The sequence below is a fragment of the Schistocerca cancellata genome, chromosome 2, assembly GCF_023864275.1.
Source record: "Schistocerca cancellata isolate TAMUIC-IGC-003103 chromosome 2, iqSchCanc2.1, whole genome shotgun sequence".
Taxonomy (NCBI): Eukaryota; Metazoa; Arthropoda; class Insecta; order Orthoptera; family Acrididae; genus Schistocerca; species Schistocerca cancellata.
The window spans coordinates 328,540,464-328,557,359 of NC_064627.1; the positions used below are offsets into that span (position 1 = coordinate 328,540,464).

Sequence of the window (16,896 nt, forward strand, 5' to 3'; positions counted from 1 at the left end):
AGGGACACTGGTCTGGAAAGGACCAAGTCGAAAGACATAGCCGAAAGTCGTTTTGATTCTCCTGACAGTGGGATAAATGTGTAGTTACTGTAGTCGTTAAGATTGTAGGTTAGGCAACTTTCAGATGTGGCTGTATAGAACAAAATCGTGGATTCTAAAATGCATACCGTACTTCTTCATCTTCGCTACTGAACAGGTGTCCAATGCTCTTAAAGTATGCAATTTAGAACCCATATTTACTAGCTATTTTTTTCCTGTTTGGCTCACGCCTTAAAAGTTACCCGCCGCACCATCTTAGCAACAGCAGTAAAGGGACATGTATTCCCCTTTCAATGGCATGAGAACGATTTTCGCTAATGGTCGTTTCCGGACCCTGATTGATAAACTCAAAGTGAAACGTTTACTCTTCCCCATCAGCCCTAAATGTTTGTAAGAACATGGCGGAATCACCCTGTATAACTGATTCAGTAGCTTTCAGACACAAGGTTAATAAATGTGTAGCTGTTTTTCACTAAGACTCTAAAGTCTGTTCGCGTCATAAGTGTTTAGTAGCTGTCAGACTATACGAGAATCAACGTAGAAAGTACTACAGAAATTACATTGTATGATGGTTCCATTTAAAATGTGTCGTGGGATCAATGGCCCTAGCAGTCTGGTCCCTTCAATCCCACAAACCAACCTACCAAAATGTGTCGACACCTACTAGTTGATCAACAATAACGAAGTACCATAACATGAAGGAAAACTTCCGATATCCCCGAGAAATTTCTGAATACGTTTCCTCAGGGTGTGAAACGTAAACATGTGCAGTCACTCGTCATACCGAACGTATAATTTTGCGATGCAGTTCACCATATCACGATTAGTGATAATTCTGGATGGGTAGTACCAAAAATGAAGGCTTCTGTGCATACATCTGGCAACATCCATCTATTTGGCCATGATAGTCAAAAAAATGGTTCAAACGGCTCTGAGCACTATGGGACTCAACATCTGAGGTCATCAGTCCCATAGAACTTAGAACTACTTAAACCTAACTAACCTAAGGACACCACACACATCAATGCCCGAGCCAGGATTCGAGCCTGCAACCGTAGCAGTCACGCGGTTCCGGACTGAAGTGCCTAGAACCGCACGGACACCGCGGCCGGCATGATAGTCTTCATAAGATTCGTTTATATGGTTGCATCTGGACAAGTTACGCAACTGTTACACGACATACAGTATCTACTTCATTGAGAACCGCAGTATCTCACAACAGAGATTAAGTGACTCACTTCTCGTCGTTAACTGAACACAAGGTCTCACTTATCTAGTATCTGGGCTACACCCATTCGTAACACAGAAATTTCCTTGAGTTCCGTCTGTGAATCTTATACCTTTTTTTTAAAAAAAGAAATATATATTACAAGTTTCCCTTTCTTAAATGGTAAACTACCTGCTCCCCTGTTCACCCAGTTACACTTCCTTCAGTTTTCATTTGTCAGTGTCGTGTCACTTTCTCTCTTTTTATATTAGTTGTGTTTTACAACATTCCTCGGGTTCTCCTTCCTTCAATACTGTCCGCTAGTGCTGACAGTTGAAATCTAACAGCTTCTAATTTGTCTTTATAGCTGTACTTTTCACAAGCGAATGTAAAACCTATTTTGTTCTATTTATGTCACAATTCCTTCAACATGTTGGATTCTATATCAGATGTAACTAATTAAATGCTTATAGTAATTAACGTAATATAAAATACGTAGAGTGCGTGGTTGGATGTAACAGAGGACCAGATTTATCTTATCTTATCATGTTAAATAGATAAATATTTAAACCTCTAAACTAGTGACACAATGCTTATGTTGTTAATGTAAATAGTAGTCGCATATGACACTTTAATCATTACAAAAACGACCCGAAAAATAAATTTATATAGCATAAACAGTAACTAAATTAATTATTCAATATAAGTTGCTGTTGTTGTCTTCAGTCCTGAGACTGGTTTTATGCAGCTCTCCATGCTACTCTATCCTGTGCAAGCTTCTTCATCTCCCAGTACTTACTGCAACCTACATCCTTCTGAATCTGTTTAGTGTATTCATCTCTTGGTCTCCCTCTACGATTTTTACCTTCCACGCTGATCTCCAGTGCTAAATTTGTGATCCCTTCATGCCTCAGAACATGTCCTACCAACCGGCCCCTTCTTCTTGTCAGGTTGTGTCACAAACTCCTCTTCTCCCCAATTCTATTCTAAAGCTCCTCATTAGTTATGTGATCTACCCATCTAATCTTCAGCATTCTTCTGTAGCACCACATTTCAAAAACTTCTATTCTCTTCCTATCCAAACTATTTATCGTCCATGCCTCACTTCCATACATGGCTACACTCCATACAAATACGTTCAGAAACGACATCCTGACACTTAAATCTATACTCGATTTTAACAAATTTCTCTTCGGGAAACGCTTTCCTTGCCATTGCCAGTCTACATCTCTACTTCGACCATCATCAGTTATTTTGCTCCCCAAATAGTAAAACTCCTTTACCACTTTAAGTGTCTCATTTCTTAATCTAATTCCCTCAGCATCACCAGACTTAATTCGACTACATTCCATTATCCTCGTTTTGCTTTTGTTGATGTTCATCTTATATCCTCCTTTCAAGACACTGTCCATTCCGTTCAACTGCTCTTCCAAGTCGTTTGCTGTCTCTGACAGAATTACAATATCATCGGCGAACCTCAACGTTTTTATTTCTTCTCCATGGATTTTAATACCTACTCCTAACTTTTCTTTTCTTTCCTTTACTGCTTGCACAATATACAGATTGAATAACATCGGGGACAGGCTACAACCCTGTCTCACTCCCTTCCCAACCGCTGCTTCCCTTTCATGCCACTCGACTCTTATAACTGCCACCTGATTTCTGTACAAATTGTAAAAAGGCTTTCGCTCCCTGTATTTTACCCCTGTCATCTTCAGAATTTGAAAGAGAGTATTCCAGTCAACATTGTCAAAAGCTTTCTATAAGTCTACAAATGCTAGAAACTTAGGTTAGCCTTTCCTTAATCTATTTTCTAAGATAAGTCGTAGGGTCAGTATTGCCTCACGTGTTCCAACATTTCTACGGAATCCAAACTGATCTTCCCCGACGTCGGCTTCTACCATTTTTTCTATTCGTCTGTAAAGAATTCGCGTTAGTATTTTGCAGCTGCGACTTACTAAACTGATAGTTCGGTAATTTTCACATCTGTCAACACCTGCTTTCTTTGGGATTGGAATTATTATATTCTTCTTGAAGTTTGAGGGTATTTCGCCTGTCTCATATATCTTACTCACCAGATGGTAGAGTTTTGTCAGGACTGGCCCTCCCAAAGCCGTCAGTAGTTGTAAGGGAATGTTGTCTACTCCCGGGGCCTTGTTTCGACTCAGGTCTTTCAGTGATCTGTCAAACTCTTCACGCTGTATTATATCTCCCATTTCATCTTCATCTACATCCTCTTCCATTTCCATAGTATTGTCCTCAAGTACATCGCCCTTGTATAGACCCTTTATATACTCCTTCCACCTTTCTGCTTTCCCTTCTTTGCTTAGAACTCTTGATATTCTGAGCTCTTGATATTCATACAAGTGGTTCTCTTTTCTCCAAACGTCTCTTTAATTTTCCTGTAGGCAGTATCTATCTTACCTCTATTGAGATAAGCCTCTACATCCTTACATTTGTCCTCTAGCCATCCCTGCTTAGCCAATTAGCACTTCCTATCGATCTCATTTTTGAGACGTTTTTATTCCTTTTTGCCTGCTTCATTTACTGCGTTTTTATATTTTCTCCTTTCATAAATTAAATTTAATATTTCTTCTGTTACCCAAGGATTTCTACCAGCCCTTGTCTTTTTACCTACTTGATCTTCTGCTGCCTTCACTACTTCATCCCTCAGAGCTACCCATTCTCCTTCCACTGTACTTCTTTTCCCCATTTCTGTCAGTTGTTCCCTTATGCTCTCCCTGAAACTCTGTACAACCTCTGGTTCTTTCAGTTTATCCAGGTCCCATCTCCTTAAATTCCCACCTTTTTGCAGTTTCTTCAGTTTTAATGCATAGTTAATATCCAATAGATTGTGGCCAGAGTCCATATCTGCCCCTGGAAACGTCTTTCAATTTAAAACCTGGTTCCTAAATCTCTGTCTTACCATTATATAATCTATCTGATACCTTCTAGTATCAATATAAGTAAAGTTCTTTTTTAAACATCTGATGTATGCAACAACGAGATAACCACGTTATATATTGATAGAGGTAGTCAGTTAAATTTTTCATGAGTTTAAAACTTCAACTGATCTTTCACATACTTATTTAGCTTTCCAGTTACAAGAAATGTCCTTCATCATCCTCTGTTTAAACAAGGTAATGTGCAATAAAATTTTTCTGGGTTTTTGACCGCATTGTCATTATGTAAAACTACCAACGTTGCGGTCACTGTTGCAAGTGAGCTTCTTCAGGGTGTTTTTGTAAGCAAGACAAGTTACGTGACTGTTACACGACATACAGTATCTATTTCATTGAGTACCGCAGTATCTCACATTAGAGATTAAGAAGGTCACTTGCAACAGTGATCGAAACGTCGCTAGTTTTACGTAATGGCAAAGCGGTCACAAGCTCAGAAAAATTTTTATTGTCTGTTACAATGGCCGCGGAAGCCTATGTTCATATTTACGATAATGTTGTAAATCAAATGGTTACCTCTAAAGTTGCCAAAGATACAGCAACTGCGTAATCGGCAAGTGTGACGTTGTCTCCCGCTAGCCACTGTTTGCCGTCCAGCATCCTGCTTAAGGTGTCTAAACCATCTTTCATCTTGTCGGCGTCGCTCTGCGGCACAGGTTTGCCATAGAATAGTGGTGCCTGTAGAGAAGGTATGAAAAACGAAACAGTGGTTAAAGTGTTGTTTGTATTTAGGTATTCAAGAGAATACATAAATCGAAAGAGGAAGACTCAGCACTATACAGCAAGAAAGGTACAAATGCTAGGGATTATTTTAGTCGTTTCTTTCTTTTAAAGTGATACTACTAATCTCTCACACTGTAGCATGGTCTTTTAATCGAAAGAGTAAGTAATGGTGGTGGTGTACTTCTCAGTTACTTTGAGGTGATATGAGACAAGCTCAGCTAAAGCTCCTTTGGGCAAGTTATCAGCTGTTACCTAAGCAGGGGACCATACGAACTTTCCTTCAGCGATTTCATTCATACCGACAGGGTGTGCAAAGCACGATTCGCACTTCAACATATGCAAATAGATAGACGCAACTCTCAACCGTCTTCGAGTAAATGGAGTTTGAAAATTTTAGGCTTTCTTATGTACTTTGTATGATTGCTGTTGGTCAAGGAGTTTGCAGCCAAACAAGTTAGCGCTTAGTTTCATACATGAGAGACCATTGGATCGAATCTTACTGCCGGTACATATCTTTTTCCATCCTCATGTAATTCTAACAGTAGATTTATTATGACTGTGCAAATTATCAATATCTAATGATTCATTTATTAAGTTTGTAATCTTTATTTTGGAAAAAGAGGGAATATACATTTTTTAGTAAGGAGATAGGATATAAAAACGCGATACGCAAGAACTTTTAGTCAAATCAGTATATTTTCCTGGTATTATTGTATTTATATTTGTGAAATGTATAATGGGCAACCTATGGAGCACTGCACGAATCATTTAGATGCCGATCACAGAACCACAGAAAACAATAATTATTGCAACATACAGCAGGTGCAATGAAAGCCGAATTTTTGCGAGTGCATGGTTTTTTTTTCAGGGCGTTCTGTCGTAAAACAAACTTAATTTACATGCACAAAGGGTTCTTCGTCATCAAACAGACTCGTCGCGTACGAGACATATTTGGTGTTAGAGTTACTGGGAATGAAAAAAAAAATAGCAATTCAAACGGGTTTCGAGCCACAGACCTCATGGTTATGAAAGTAAGTTAATATTTGCTGGACTGCGGAGGAACATTACTGTACGCCACGAACTGTATTTAACAAACCTAACTGCCACATCGGTGGTATCAGTATGTGATACTAAAGCCAAGAGTTAGTTTCAACTGAAAGAAATGGTATATCTGTATGTGTAAAACATTCGTCACTGAAACTAAGCTAGACGTAGTAGAGAGGATAAATGCTACTCCGCACTACTGTACGTTGTTAAAAATTCTCCTCAACTTTCACAGGCGGCAGCATATACGGCAGAGTGGTACTGACGAGAAATTTAAGATTCTTGAAAAACCTTTCACTAACTAAGATATCCCAGAAATCCTCCGAGAAACCTACCAGTCACTCTTTGTGAGTCTTTCTGTTTACGTTCCGCAGCGACTCTCTTCAAAGTACGAACATTCAAATTTAACCTCGCATCAGTGTCGATATTATTGGAAAACACACTGTGATTAGGAAAAAAATTAGGGCAAGCTCAGCTTCTTTCAGAAAAACTTCGGAAATTCTCAGTGTGTGTGGTTGGATGGAGGTTTGTTCCTTGCCCTTTCCGAATTCGAGTCGAGATTTGTAATGAAACTGTCTCCCCTGCATGCTTTCTGGATTATCATTTTGACGGAAATGGCAGAGTGGTTTTCCGAATGAATCTTCCCTTCTGCGTCTCTTCACTACATATTTTTGCGGCCTGGTGGACCAGTGAGGTTTGCATTACTGCTCTCAAGAGTAGAAACAGATCATTTCCAGAGCGTAAAAAGGCTGCTGTGACGAAGTCTCCTGTCGAATTCCTCTGTTACACACTGTTTCGAATCATTTGACCAACTTGCATCCAAACAAAATCGTAAAAATGTTTTAATGTGTGTGAATTCCTAAGGGACCAAACGGCTGAGGTCATCAATCTCTAGACTCACACACTACTTAAACTAACAAGCTAAGAACATCACACACACCCATGCCCGAGGGAGGACTCGAACCTCCGGTGGGAGGGGCCGCGCAGTCAGTGACATGGCGCCTCAAACCGCGCAGCCACTCCGCGCGGCCAAAATCGTAAGTTGGGTCGGGTGCCGGTTTATACAGCGCTGTTTCACGTAGTGGGCGATATTTGAATCACCACTTGTGCGTCCTAAAATACCTTTGACATTCTTGGGAACGAGAAAAAGTAACAAGAATTCACACCATGATAGAAGTATTTGTACTAAACCATTTTCATTATGGTTTTGATCAATAATGACCTAACACTGATTCCTGATTCTCTGGGAGAGTATCGCAACTGCTAATACTTGGGTATATAAATTGCCAATCGTTTCTTTACACAGTGCTTCGCCAAATAAGCTCAGCTGTTTGTTCTAACCTGTATATTTTCTTCAGTTTTGGTAGTGTATCAGTCTTCCTTTGACTCAACTGTTCCCTGTTTTCTTGGTTATACCCGTACACCATGTCTCACAACCTGTAATGATATTTGAGAGAAAACGTAATGTTTTCACGTTGTTCGGTCATAACTGTGTAACTGATGAACAAGTGACTACATGATTACGAAAATAAGTTCTTTGCTGACGCTGACACATGAAAGTGGTCAGATGATCCAAATAAATATGTTGAAGTGGCAATTTATAACAGTAAAAACCGCCGTACTACACCTCCCTCAACAGGACAGAAAAGGAATTCCAGTTGATTTTATTTTCACCTTTGTACAATACATAAATTAAAAAGATAGACGTGTCATTCGGTGGACCATACCTGGACAGTTCACTGCCCTTCGTGCTAAGCGTTCATTAATGTCATTGAAACTTTTAGCGTGTCATTTGTCTAAACTTCAAAGTTTGCTTAGAATACTTCGCACTAATAAAAGTTATATTGCTAATATGTACGAAAACAAAAAATGGATTACATTTTAGAAGACACAGGGAAATAATAATTCGATGGAAGTCTGTGGCTAACAGAGGAAAATAGTACCCACTTTCGTAAACCATTATTTGACTATAACAGCTGTGGAAATATTATATCAATGGATTTTACGCCCAATCATACCCGCAAACAATATATTTCAAAAAGGCTGCAACTTTGGTGACATTTCTAGTCTTAGTCCAATAGTGAAAGGATGATTTCCCAAGAGATACATATATTCTCATGTCACCTCAGAGGCCTATACATATCAAAACTTCGTCACCAACATTCAGTGTGCGTTGACCTGAATATTCTGTTATGAATAAGGGAGGGTATTTACAGTCAGATGCAGGTGAAATAATGTTCCCATTAGTGAGAGCACTAAAACTGTGATGGATATAGGTAGGTGAACTACTAAAGTTAAGTAACGCTCTCTACAAATTATTCGGGCTGTTACGAAAGTACGAACGAGGTTGTAATCGGAATCTTCTTTAAAGCTTGTTTTTGTTAGTGAAAGCCAAATATTTTACTGTCTCTGTGTTTCCTTTAGAATTTGCAACCAAGTATTGTCGATTATTATTAAAATAATAGAAATTCATACAATGTCTGAATGTTAAATCACTGAATACGTGTGCTGTGGTTGAGATCTCAGATAGAGCAGAATTAGAAACCCGTAATCATAAAATGATTGCTGAATTAAAATGCTTCCGCAACAAGTTAGAGAGAGAGAGAGAGAGACAGATAGACAGAGAGAGAGAGAGAGAGCAAACTAATTGTCAGTCATTTCTGTCAGCTGTCTTGTATTCGGAGTCTCGAAACATTGTCTAAAAGAATGCAGATAAGTAACGATATAATAAATGTATAAACTTTCTGCACTTCAATCTTTACGTCATTTGAAATATATTACGATGTATTTTATTTACACACTACAAAAAAATAAGTTTGTTAACGGCAAAGAAATGGATGCAACATATACATTTTTCTTCAAGTTAGTTACTTTAAGGCTAGAAGAAGGATAGCGTATTAAAAGGTGATATGAGTAAAAGGCTGTAGAATACACACATATGAAATATTACTAAGAAACGTGTAATAGTGCAGGCTCACTGTATCTCTGGATTACGTGTTTTTTGAATGAGGGTAGTGCATCGTTTCGAAAGAAGAGAGAACGCAAATTTTTGCAAAACCTGAACAGTATTGCATAAGTCTTTATATCATAGATTAGGTTAACAAACTGTAATGTATACTGCAACGGTCACCAAAACAAAAATCTCTGAAGTTGAAGACCAATAACAGAACGATTGAAGTATGGAATTACTCAAACATTGCTGGATGAAATGGAAATGAGCGTTTGGCGTCATTGGCCGGAAGGCCCCTAGCGGTGCAGGTCCGGCCGCCTTGGTGCATTCAACGCCACATTGGGTGATCTGCACGCTGGATGGGGATGAAAGATGAAATGATGATGAATACAGCACAAGACGCAGACCCTAAGCAGAGAAAATCCCCGACCAAGCCGGGAATCGAACCCGGGCCCGTAGGACGGCAATTCGCCACGCTGACCACTCAACTATCGGGGCGGACTTTACTGGATGAAAGCATAGCTTTCATTTCTAACGACCTTGTGCATGAGAAACGACTTCTCTTTGTTTCGGGTGCTTCATATAAACTGCGAAACCTTCTAGCATCTGAACTGAAGAGCCACATCTTGGGAAGGCAAGATTTTTGTAGCGTCTATACTATCTATAGTAGTAATTGTCAGCCACTGTCAATCTTTCACTACGACGATGTATGTATTTAACTGGGAAGAGAGTTGATTACTTATCAAACAGCTGTTTTCCCTCCTAAATAACACTGGACTCGCATTCGGAAGGACGACGGTTCAATCCCGCGTCCGGCCATCCTGATTTAGGTTTTCCGTGATTTCCCTAAATCACTCCAGGCAAATGCCGGGATGGTTCCTCTGAAAGGGCACGGCCGACTTCCTTCCCCATCCTTCCCTAATCCGATGAGACCGATGACCACGCTGTCTGGTCCCCTCCCAAACAACCAACCAACCTCCTAAATAAATGTAAGGAGAAAATTTCAAAATTACTGTGAATTTCATACTTACACACACAGCCAATATTCTGTTGTACAAATCTTGATCGAAGAACAGTCGCTGATCGACGAGAACACGCTTCTGCAGGTCAGCTGGATACAGCGAACCAGTCTTGGCGTATTTGGAAACTAGGTACATCGCAATTGCACGGCTGTTCCATAAAAAAAATGTACGTTACATACCGAACACTGCAAGTACATAAAACTATTAACTATATCGCAGTTTAAAGTTATTGTAAGGTGCAGCAGTTTAATTTACTGAAATTAATGCTAGTATAGCCGCAGCTCCACACTTGATCACAATGGTGAGTACAAAGGAAAAAGTATTTTTCAAAAATACTTTTTTGTTGTAAATATGTGGCAAAAAGTTGTAACAAAGTTGTGCCTCTTTCTGACACACTATCTTCCAGGTTCAAAGCAAGTTCGCCGACATTTACAAAGAATCTAAATTCCTGTATAAAGGAATTCGCTTGGAGCACCTACTTATCAATAGCGGATTTTCAGCCATATGGGCATGGAAATACTACTTGCAGTAACTGCAAGGGATGTAAAATAGATTCTAACTTGGAGTGCTTTATTATCTTCACAATCGCATGGAGCTCATGAAGTCGCGCTTTAAGTTGAAACAGAATATCTGCACACAGAAATCCATTTCGTTTGGTGCCCACCGTAGCATGTTGAAACAAGACTAATATCTACAAATATTGCAACGTTATCCATTGACTCTCAACAGTTTTCCATTATGATGCCTTTCAGCAGCTGGAAAGTTTTGTGTGTCCAAAACATGACATCCTAGTACCCAGACGAAGAGTACCAATCAGAGACTCACATCGTTTTTGAACTTCCGAATGAATCCGTAGACATGCTGCTGAGAAGATGAGGGCATTAACATCCTCGACCTTATTTACGCTATGAATTTCAAAATATTTCACCCGTTTCCTACGTAAGAACCTTACGCAGGAACCTAACAACAGGACGCTGCGCACTCCTGAAGCAAGTTACTGTACGGGTTTCTGTACTGTTACTTGCCAGCGTTTGTTTATCTAAATGATGGTGCCATATCCGACATACTCTTCGCAGCGTGCTTACGTATTTAACGCCTGTCAACGACAACTTTTAGTGTTACAATTGGTTTGCAGCTTTAATTTCACTCATCCTACGATATAAAATCCGTCTTATGTTTTGGTCTTCTCTAACAGACTGCATTGAGAAGTCACTCAACTTAATCTTTGGTAACTGTACAGATTTCCTCGGAAGGAGCGAGGTAACACGAAAAATTTCCGTGTTTAATGTCTCATCAGCTCATATAATAACCATTATTTCGTATTAAATTGGTATGATAATCGAAGCTCATTTCAACAGTATCATGAACCCTAAATGAATACTGTACAACCGTACTCGAACTGATTTAAGGAGACAGCAGTTTAATATGTCACAAGTTGTGGAACAACTTTCTAGCATCAATTACTTTATTCCATTATGAGTACAGACGTAAAATGTCTAATAAATGATGATGACAAAAATTTTTTCTCTACTCATGTGCCAACACGTAGTATCACTACCAACCTCTCAGCAATGACTAAACCATTGTCGTCTATTGTAGGAACAGTGTGCTGTGGGTTTTTCTGCAACAAAAAGAAACAACGGCATCCTTTTAACAAAGAAACATTAATTGTGTACACTTTCTCTTATTTGCATCGATTCTTTGATTTTCCAAAAGTAAACAAATAAAAATGATGGTGTATACAAGTGAGGTAGACTAGTGCAATACTTCCATTTAAAATATAATTCCGGAAAAGCAAACCATAGGTATGTAACCTAGAACATGACGCCAGAAATTTCGGTATACATGCTTCAGATTCTAAGTCTGCTTAGAAAGCACATGTTTTTTCATATGTATTGTAGAGATTAATGGAAACTTTTAATCGATATTACATTTTATTTTTCAGTACTTCAAACGTAATAAAAGATTGTACTTCATACAATGTTGATGAAAAAAATTATCTTAGTGCTAATGAACAATTATTCTGATAACTTTTAGTCATAAGAGAACAACAATGTTTTGCAGCGCTACATCAAATTTGGGGCAGAATACTGCTTTTTTAACTATTCGAGTCTGACTGAAGTTAATATGGCCAAAAATTGATGGATTACCTTAAGTATTTCAGGATTTTTCATTCCATTTTCGATGTCCCTTACATCCACCTTTTTGATATCTACTCCAATCACACCAGCTACTAGACGAACAAGGCAACATGGAGGACTGGCGTCGTGGTTGTACAGAATTATGGGTGACATCTTCGGATCTGTAAAGTAAAGTGGTGATTTACAATGTTAATAACTCGTGAACAAGATCTCAAAGCGAGTACAAATACATTTTGCAAACGTCAGTTTATTTCAGTGGTTATTGTAAATGGTGGACAACAGTGTAATCGGTATCAAAACTCAACGATAGTTGCGTTCCAACACTTCTTATGCTGCTGCGGGTGAGTTGAAACGAGTTAGCTAATTTCTGCTGCAACAAACTCAAATTGTAATTGGTTTTTGTGACTGATAACTGAGATTAACATTCTCCGGATTATCACTACAGTCAAAGGCAGTTCATAACAACAATAAATTAAGGAAATATGCTTCATTAATAACAACATGTAACAAGACAATGGGATACACATTTGACGTGAAATGTTGTAAATCCAATCAGAAAATATGCCAATGTATTCAAGATGGTCCAGCAGCGGAAATATTGCGACAAAAATTAACATTGTGATCACAGCAACAAATCATCAACCGAGAAGCATCTGTGAAAAGCTAGAACTCATCAACACCACCACCATCACCATCATCATCATCATCATCGTCACTGATAATAAGGATTCGACCTACTGTCCCTTCTATCCTGAAAAGTTTTCATCCCATCTTTTTTACACGGATGGCTATCACATCGTTTTTTTCTCAGATGATGTGGCAACGAAATGTTAGTGGTTCTATTGTTTTCCCTTAACTGAGCATCACCCCTCCCTCATTTGCAGATATTAAAAACTAATGTTTTCAGACAATGGAACTCATGTAAATGGCTTAAGGAAATAGACAATAGGTCAGAATGATACTGATAAGGAACTCTCTGCAGGTAAGATATAAATGAGCTCTTATTTTAAGTTGTACGTTGTTTGTATCTGTAGTCGGATTCAATTTCCAAAAACAAAATGCCTGCGTATGTTCACTAATATGTATTGTAAATAGGGATTGGAATATTAGAACTGGAATACAGGACTGTTACTCACACCAGTCACAAATACGATGACAAAAAACGTATTGCATGATATATTTGATATATTAAGAAGTTTAACGCATCTATAGAACGTCAACATTCTGTAGGTGGTGGCTTAACAGTAGTTAATGTACGTTTCATGTTGATTTTAAGTGGCTTTGTTTATATCACTGACAACTGCCAGTCATACCTACTACTTTTGTAGCCAATATGGTTGCACAACAAAATAGTATTAGACAGACGAATAAAATTTTTGAGCTGTCTGGAATGACATCCAGGCGTACCCCGCCTGCCCGGTATGCAATGGCTGCGTAACAAGTGTAAACTTTCTTGGGCACAGTAACACAATCAAGCAGCACATTTCCACAGACTGCGAGAGAGACCTCCAGCAACACCCGAATCAGCATCATGATATCATTACAAAGAAGTCAGAACAGTGTTGTTAACAGGGCTGCTTGGCGTCACTACACATAGATTCTATGCACGATCACCATCCAGGTTGCAAACTTTCCATAAAATAACACTCTGTAGCTTTCAAATTAAACATTATTCCAGGAGAGCGAGCTGACAGGCTTGTAAAACTGGAGTACATTTCGTTACCCGTATGGGAGAACCACATTGTCAACCACTATACAGCATTGCCCTTCCTGTCTGCGTCACTGATACCAACGGAAGGCCAACTCCGTTAGTTGAAGGATGACCTATTAACATACAACAGTGTGTCCAATTTGGAGACTACTTCCACCAGTCTGCAGATGTCTGGGATTAGAGGAGTGGGGGCTGGGGGAACTTCAAATCTGGGAGCCATTCATGCCATTCATGCCCACCACGACTGAAGATGAGGGCCACGCAGATCTTCCAAGGCTGATGAACTAAACTATCCGACAGAACTATTCTGTACTGTTACAAGCAGTTCGACTTGGGAGAAGAGCACCTGGGGCCACGCCTCTTCGGCAGTGTGTGTACTGCGTTACTGGCTGTATTCTGGGACGGCCTCTCAGGCTTTCCTCCATGTCGCTGTTGGGTCTTCCGCCTTCTTAACATAATGACCACAGTAATCGGAGGTAAGCGGATTTCTGGGAACAAGCCTAAGTGCAACAACGGTCAACGAAAGCGACTGAGCATTTGGCAGACGCCCACAGTCACTCGAGACTGTGGAATTACACTGGTCGCCATTCCACCTTGCACGGGGCAGCCGAAATGACCGCAGGCAACACCAGGGGCTAAGACTGCAGATTCCAAGACAGGCGCTGACGCACCATTCAGCGAGTTTCTGCGACGTGAACACGGGACGGTTGTTTCAAGGGCGCATTCAGGAGGAGATTCTTAACAAAAAATGGATGTTAATTTAATGCTTTCTCATTGATGTCTTCGGCGTGACACAAATCCTCACCAGCGCACCTCCACTCGACCAGCCTGAATTCACTTCCAGCGAACCACTACAATTAGTAGCTGTTCACGTCGGCTACCGCCGCCATGGAAGAACCATGTCTACACACCAGCAGCCATCCTCGACATCAAGTTTTTGTATGTCCATCCCTCTGAGTGGAGGTTTGAGGGATGTCGGCTATTCACCTGGCGAATTCGCTGACTCATATCTTTGGACGTTCTGTTTTAAATGGTTCTCCAGTCAGTTGGTAGTTGATGGATGGAAACACAACATCTAGAACATACTTTTTGTGCTCCTTCGACTAAAGTGTCTTTTTCTACATTGCAGTAAACTTCTTCTGGAAATTTTTGTGTGATTAATTCTCTGTCTCTCTCAGCACTTTCACTCTCCTCCAGTTTACAACCCCGTATCCTCATCACGTTCTTGTGTTTTCTGTTTTTCACACACTGATTCATTTTCCAATGTCCCACCAGTAATCTATGGTTTCCCGCTGCTCTCACACTTGGAATTACCTTCACATTTGTTACTTTCTCTCCTATTCCCTATCTACTAGAATATAATCAATTACACTCTTAGTTCTTCTCTCTTCATAAACCAGCTGTTTTCTATTTTCATTTCATTCCTCTGACACAAATCAAGGGGTCTTTCCCCTTCTTCATTTCTGCCTCCATACCCAAAACATCCCAACACTTGCTCAAATACCTTCCTGTCTTTGCCTACCTGTGTATCAAAATCTCCCATCACTATATTAGCACTCTCTACATGGTTCTCTAACTCATTTTCAAAGTCCATCTTCTCTTCTTCGCTACACCCCACTTGAGGTGCATCAATATGGATAATTTTTGTGTTTCTTTTTGGAATCTCAGGTTTATGATTATGATCCTGTCTCGTATACAGGGTGAGTCACCTAACGTTACCGCTTGATATATTTCGTAAACCACATCAAATACTGACGAACCGATTCCACAGACCGAACGTGAGGAGAGGGGCTAGTGTAATTGGTTAATACAAACCATAAAAAAATGTACGGAAGTATGTTTTTTAACACAAACCTACGTGTTTTTAAATGGAACCACGTTAGTTTTGTTAGCACATCTAAACATATAAACAAATACGTAATCAGTGCCGTTTGTTGCATTGTAAAATGTTAATTACATCCGGAGATATTGTAATCTAAATTTGACGCTTGAGTACCACTCCTCCGCTGTTCGATCGTGTGTATCGGAGAGCACCGAATTACGTAGGGATCCAACGGGAATGGTGAAGGACCTTAGGTACAGAAGAGACTGGAACAGCACATTACGTCCACATGCTAACACCTTTTTATTGGTCTTTTTCACCTTCGCACGTGTACAGTACCATGAGGGGTAAGGTACACATACACACGTGGTTTCCGTTTTCAGTTACGGAGTGGAATAGAGTGTGTCCCGACATGTCAGGCCAATAGATGTTCAATGTGGTGGCCATCATTTCCTGCACACAATTGCAATCTCTGGCGTAATGAATGTCGTACACGCCGCAGTACATCTGGTGTAATGTCGCCGCAGGCTGCCACAATGCGTTGTTTCATATCCTCTGGGGTTGTAGGCACATCACGGTACACATTCTCCTTTAACGTACCCCACAGAAAGAAGTCCAGAGGTGTAAGATCAGGAGAACGGGCTGACTAATTTATGCGTCCTCCTCGTCCTATGAAACGCCCGTCGAACATCCTGTCAAGGGTCAGCCTAGTGTTAATTGCGGAATGTGCAGGTGCACCATCATGCTGATACCACATACGTCGACGCGTTTCCAGTGGGACATTTTCGAGCAACGTTGGCAGATCATTCTGTAGAAAAGCTATGCATGTTACAGTGCTCTCCGATACACACGATCGAACAGCGGAGGAGTGGTACTCAAGCGTCAACTTTAGGTTACAATATCTCCGGATGTAATTAACATTTTACAATGCAACAAACGGCACTGATTACGTATTTGTTTATATGTTCAGATGTGCTAACAAAAATAACGGGGTTCCATTTTAAAAAACACACTTCCGTGCATTTTTGTATGGTTTGTATTAAACAATTGCACTAGCCCCTCTCCTCACGTTCGGTCTGTGGAATCGATTCGTCAGTATTTGATGTGGTTTACGAAATATATCCAGCGGTAACGTTAGGTGACTCACCTTGCATATATATATATATATATATATATATATATATATATATATATATAACATTCGGCCTTAAAAATTTTAGAAAAAATACCCTTTGATTGTGGCACCATACACAATCATTAACAATCATTAACCCAGC

The 16,896-nt window shown here is 39.8% G+C and overlaps 1 protein-coding gene across 2 annotated transcripts in view; it reads right to left on the reverse strand.

The window, feature by feature from the left end:
• The window catches only part of LOC126145420 (glutathione S-transferase 1-like), a 79,662-nt gene that overhangs the window by 16,614 nt on the left and 46,152 nt on the right, over positions 1-16,896 (reverse strand). For both annotated transcript variants that reach the window (XM_049915557.1, XM_049915556.1), the window contains exons 2-5: positions 12,096-12,247; positions 11,508-11,566; positions 9,955-10,093; positions 4,723-4,884 (exon numbers count right to left, since the gene is read on the reverse strand). In XM_049915557.1, the coding sequence (XP_049771514.1) occupies positions 4,723-4,884; positions 9,955-10,093; positions 11,508-11,566; positions 12,096-12,239 (504 nt within the window). In that variant the 5' untranslated portion in view covers positions 12,240-12,247. The remainder of the gene's footprint in view (positions 1-4,722; positions 4,885-9,954; positions 10,094-11,507; positions 11,567-12,095; positions 12,248-16,896) is intronic.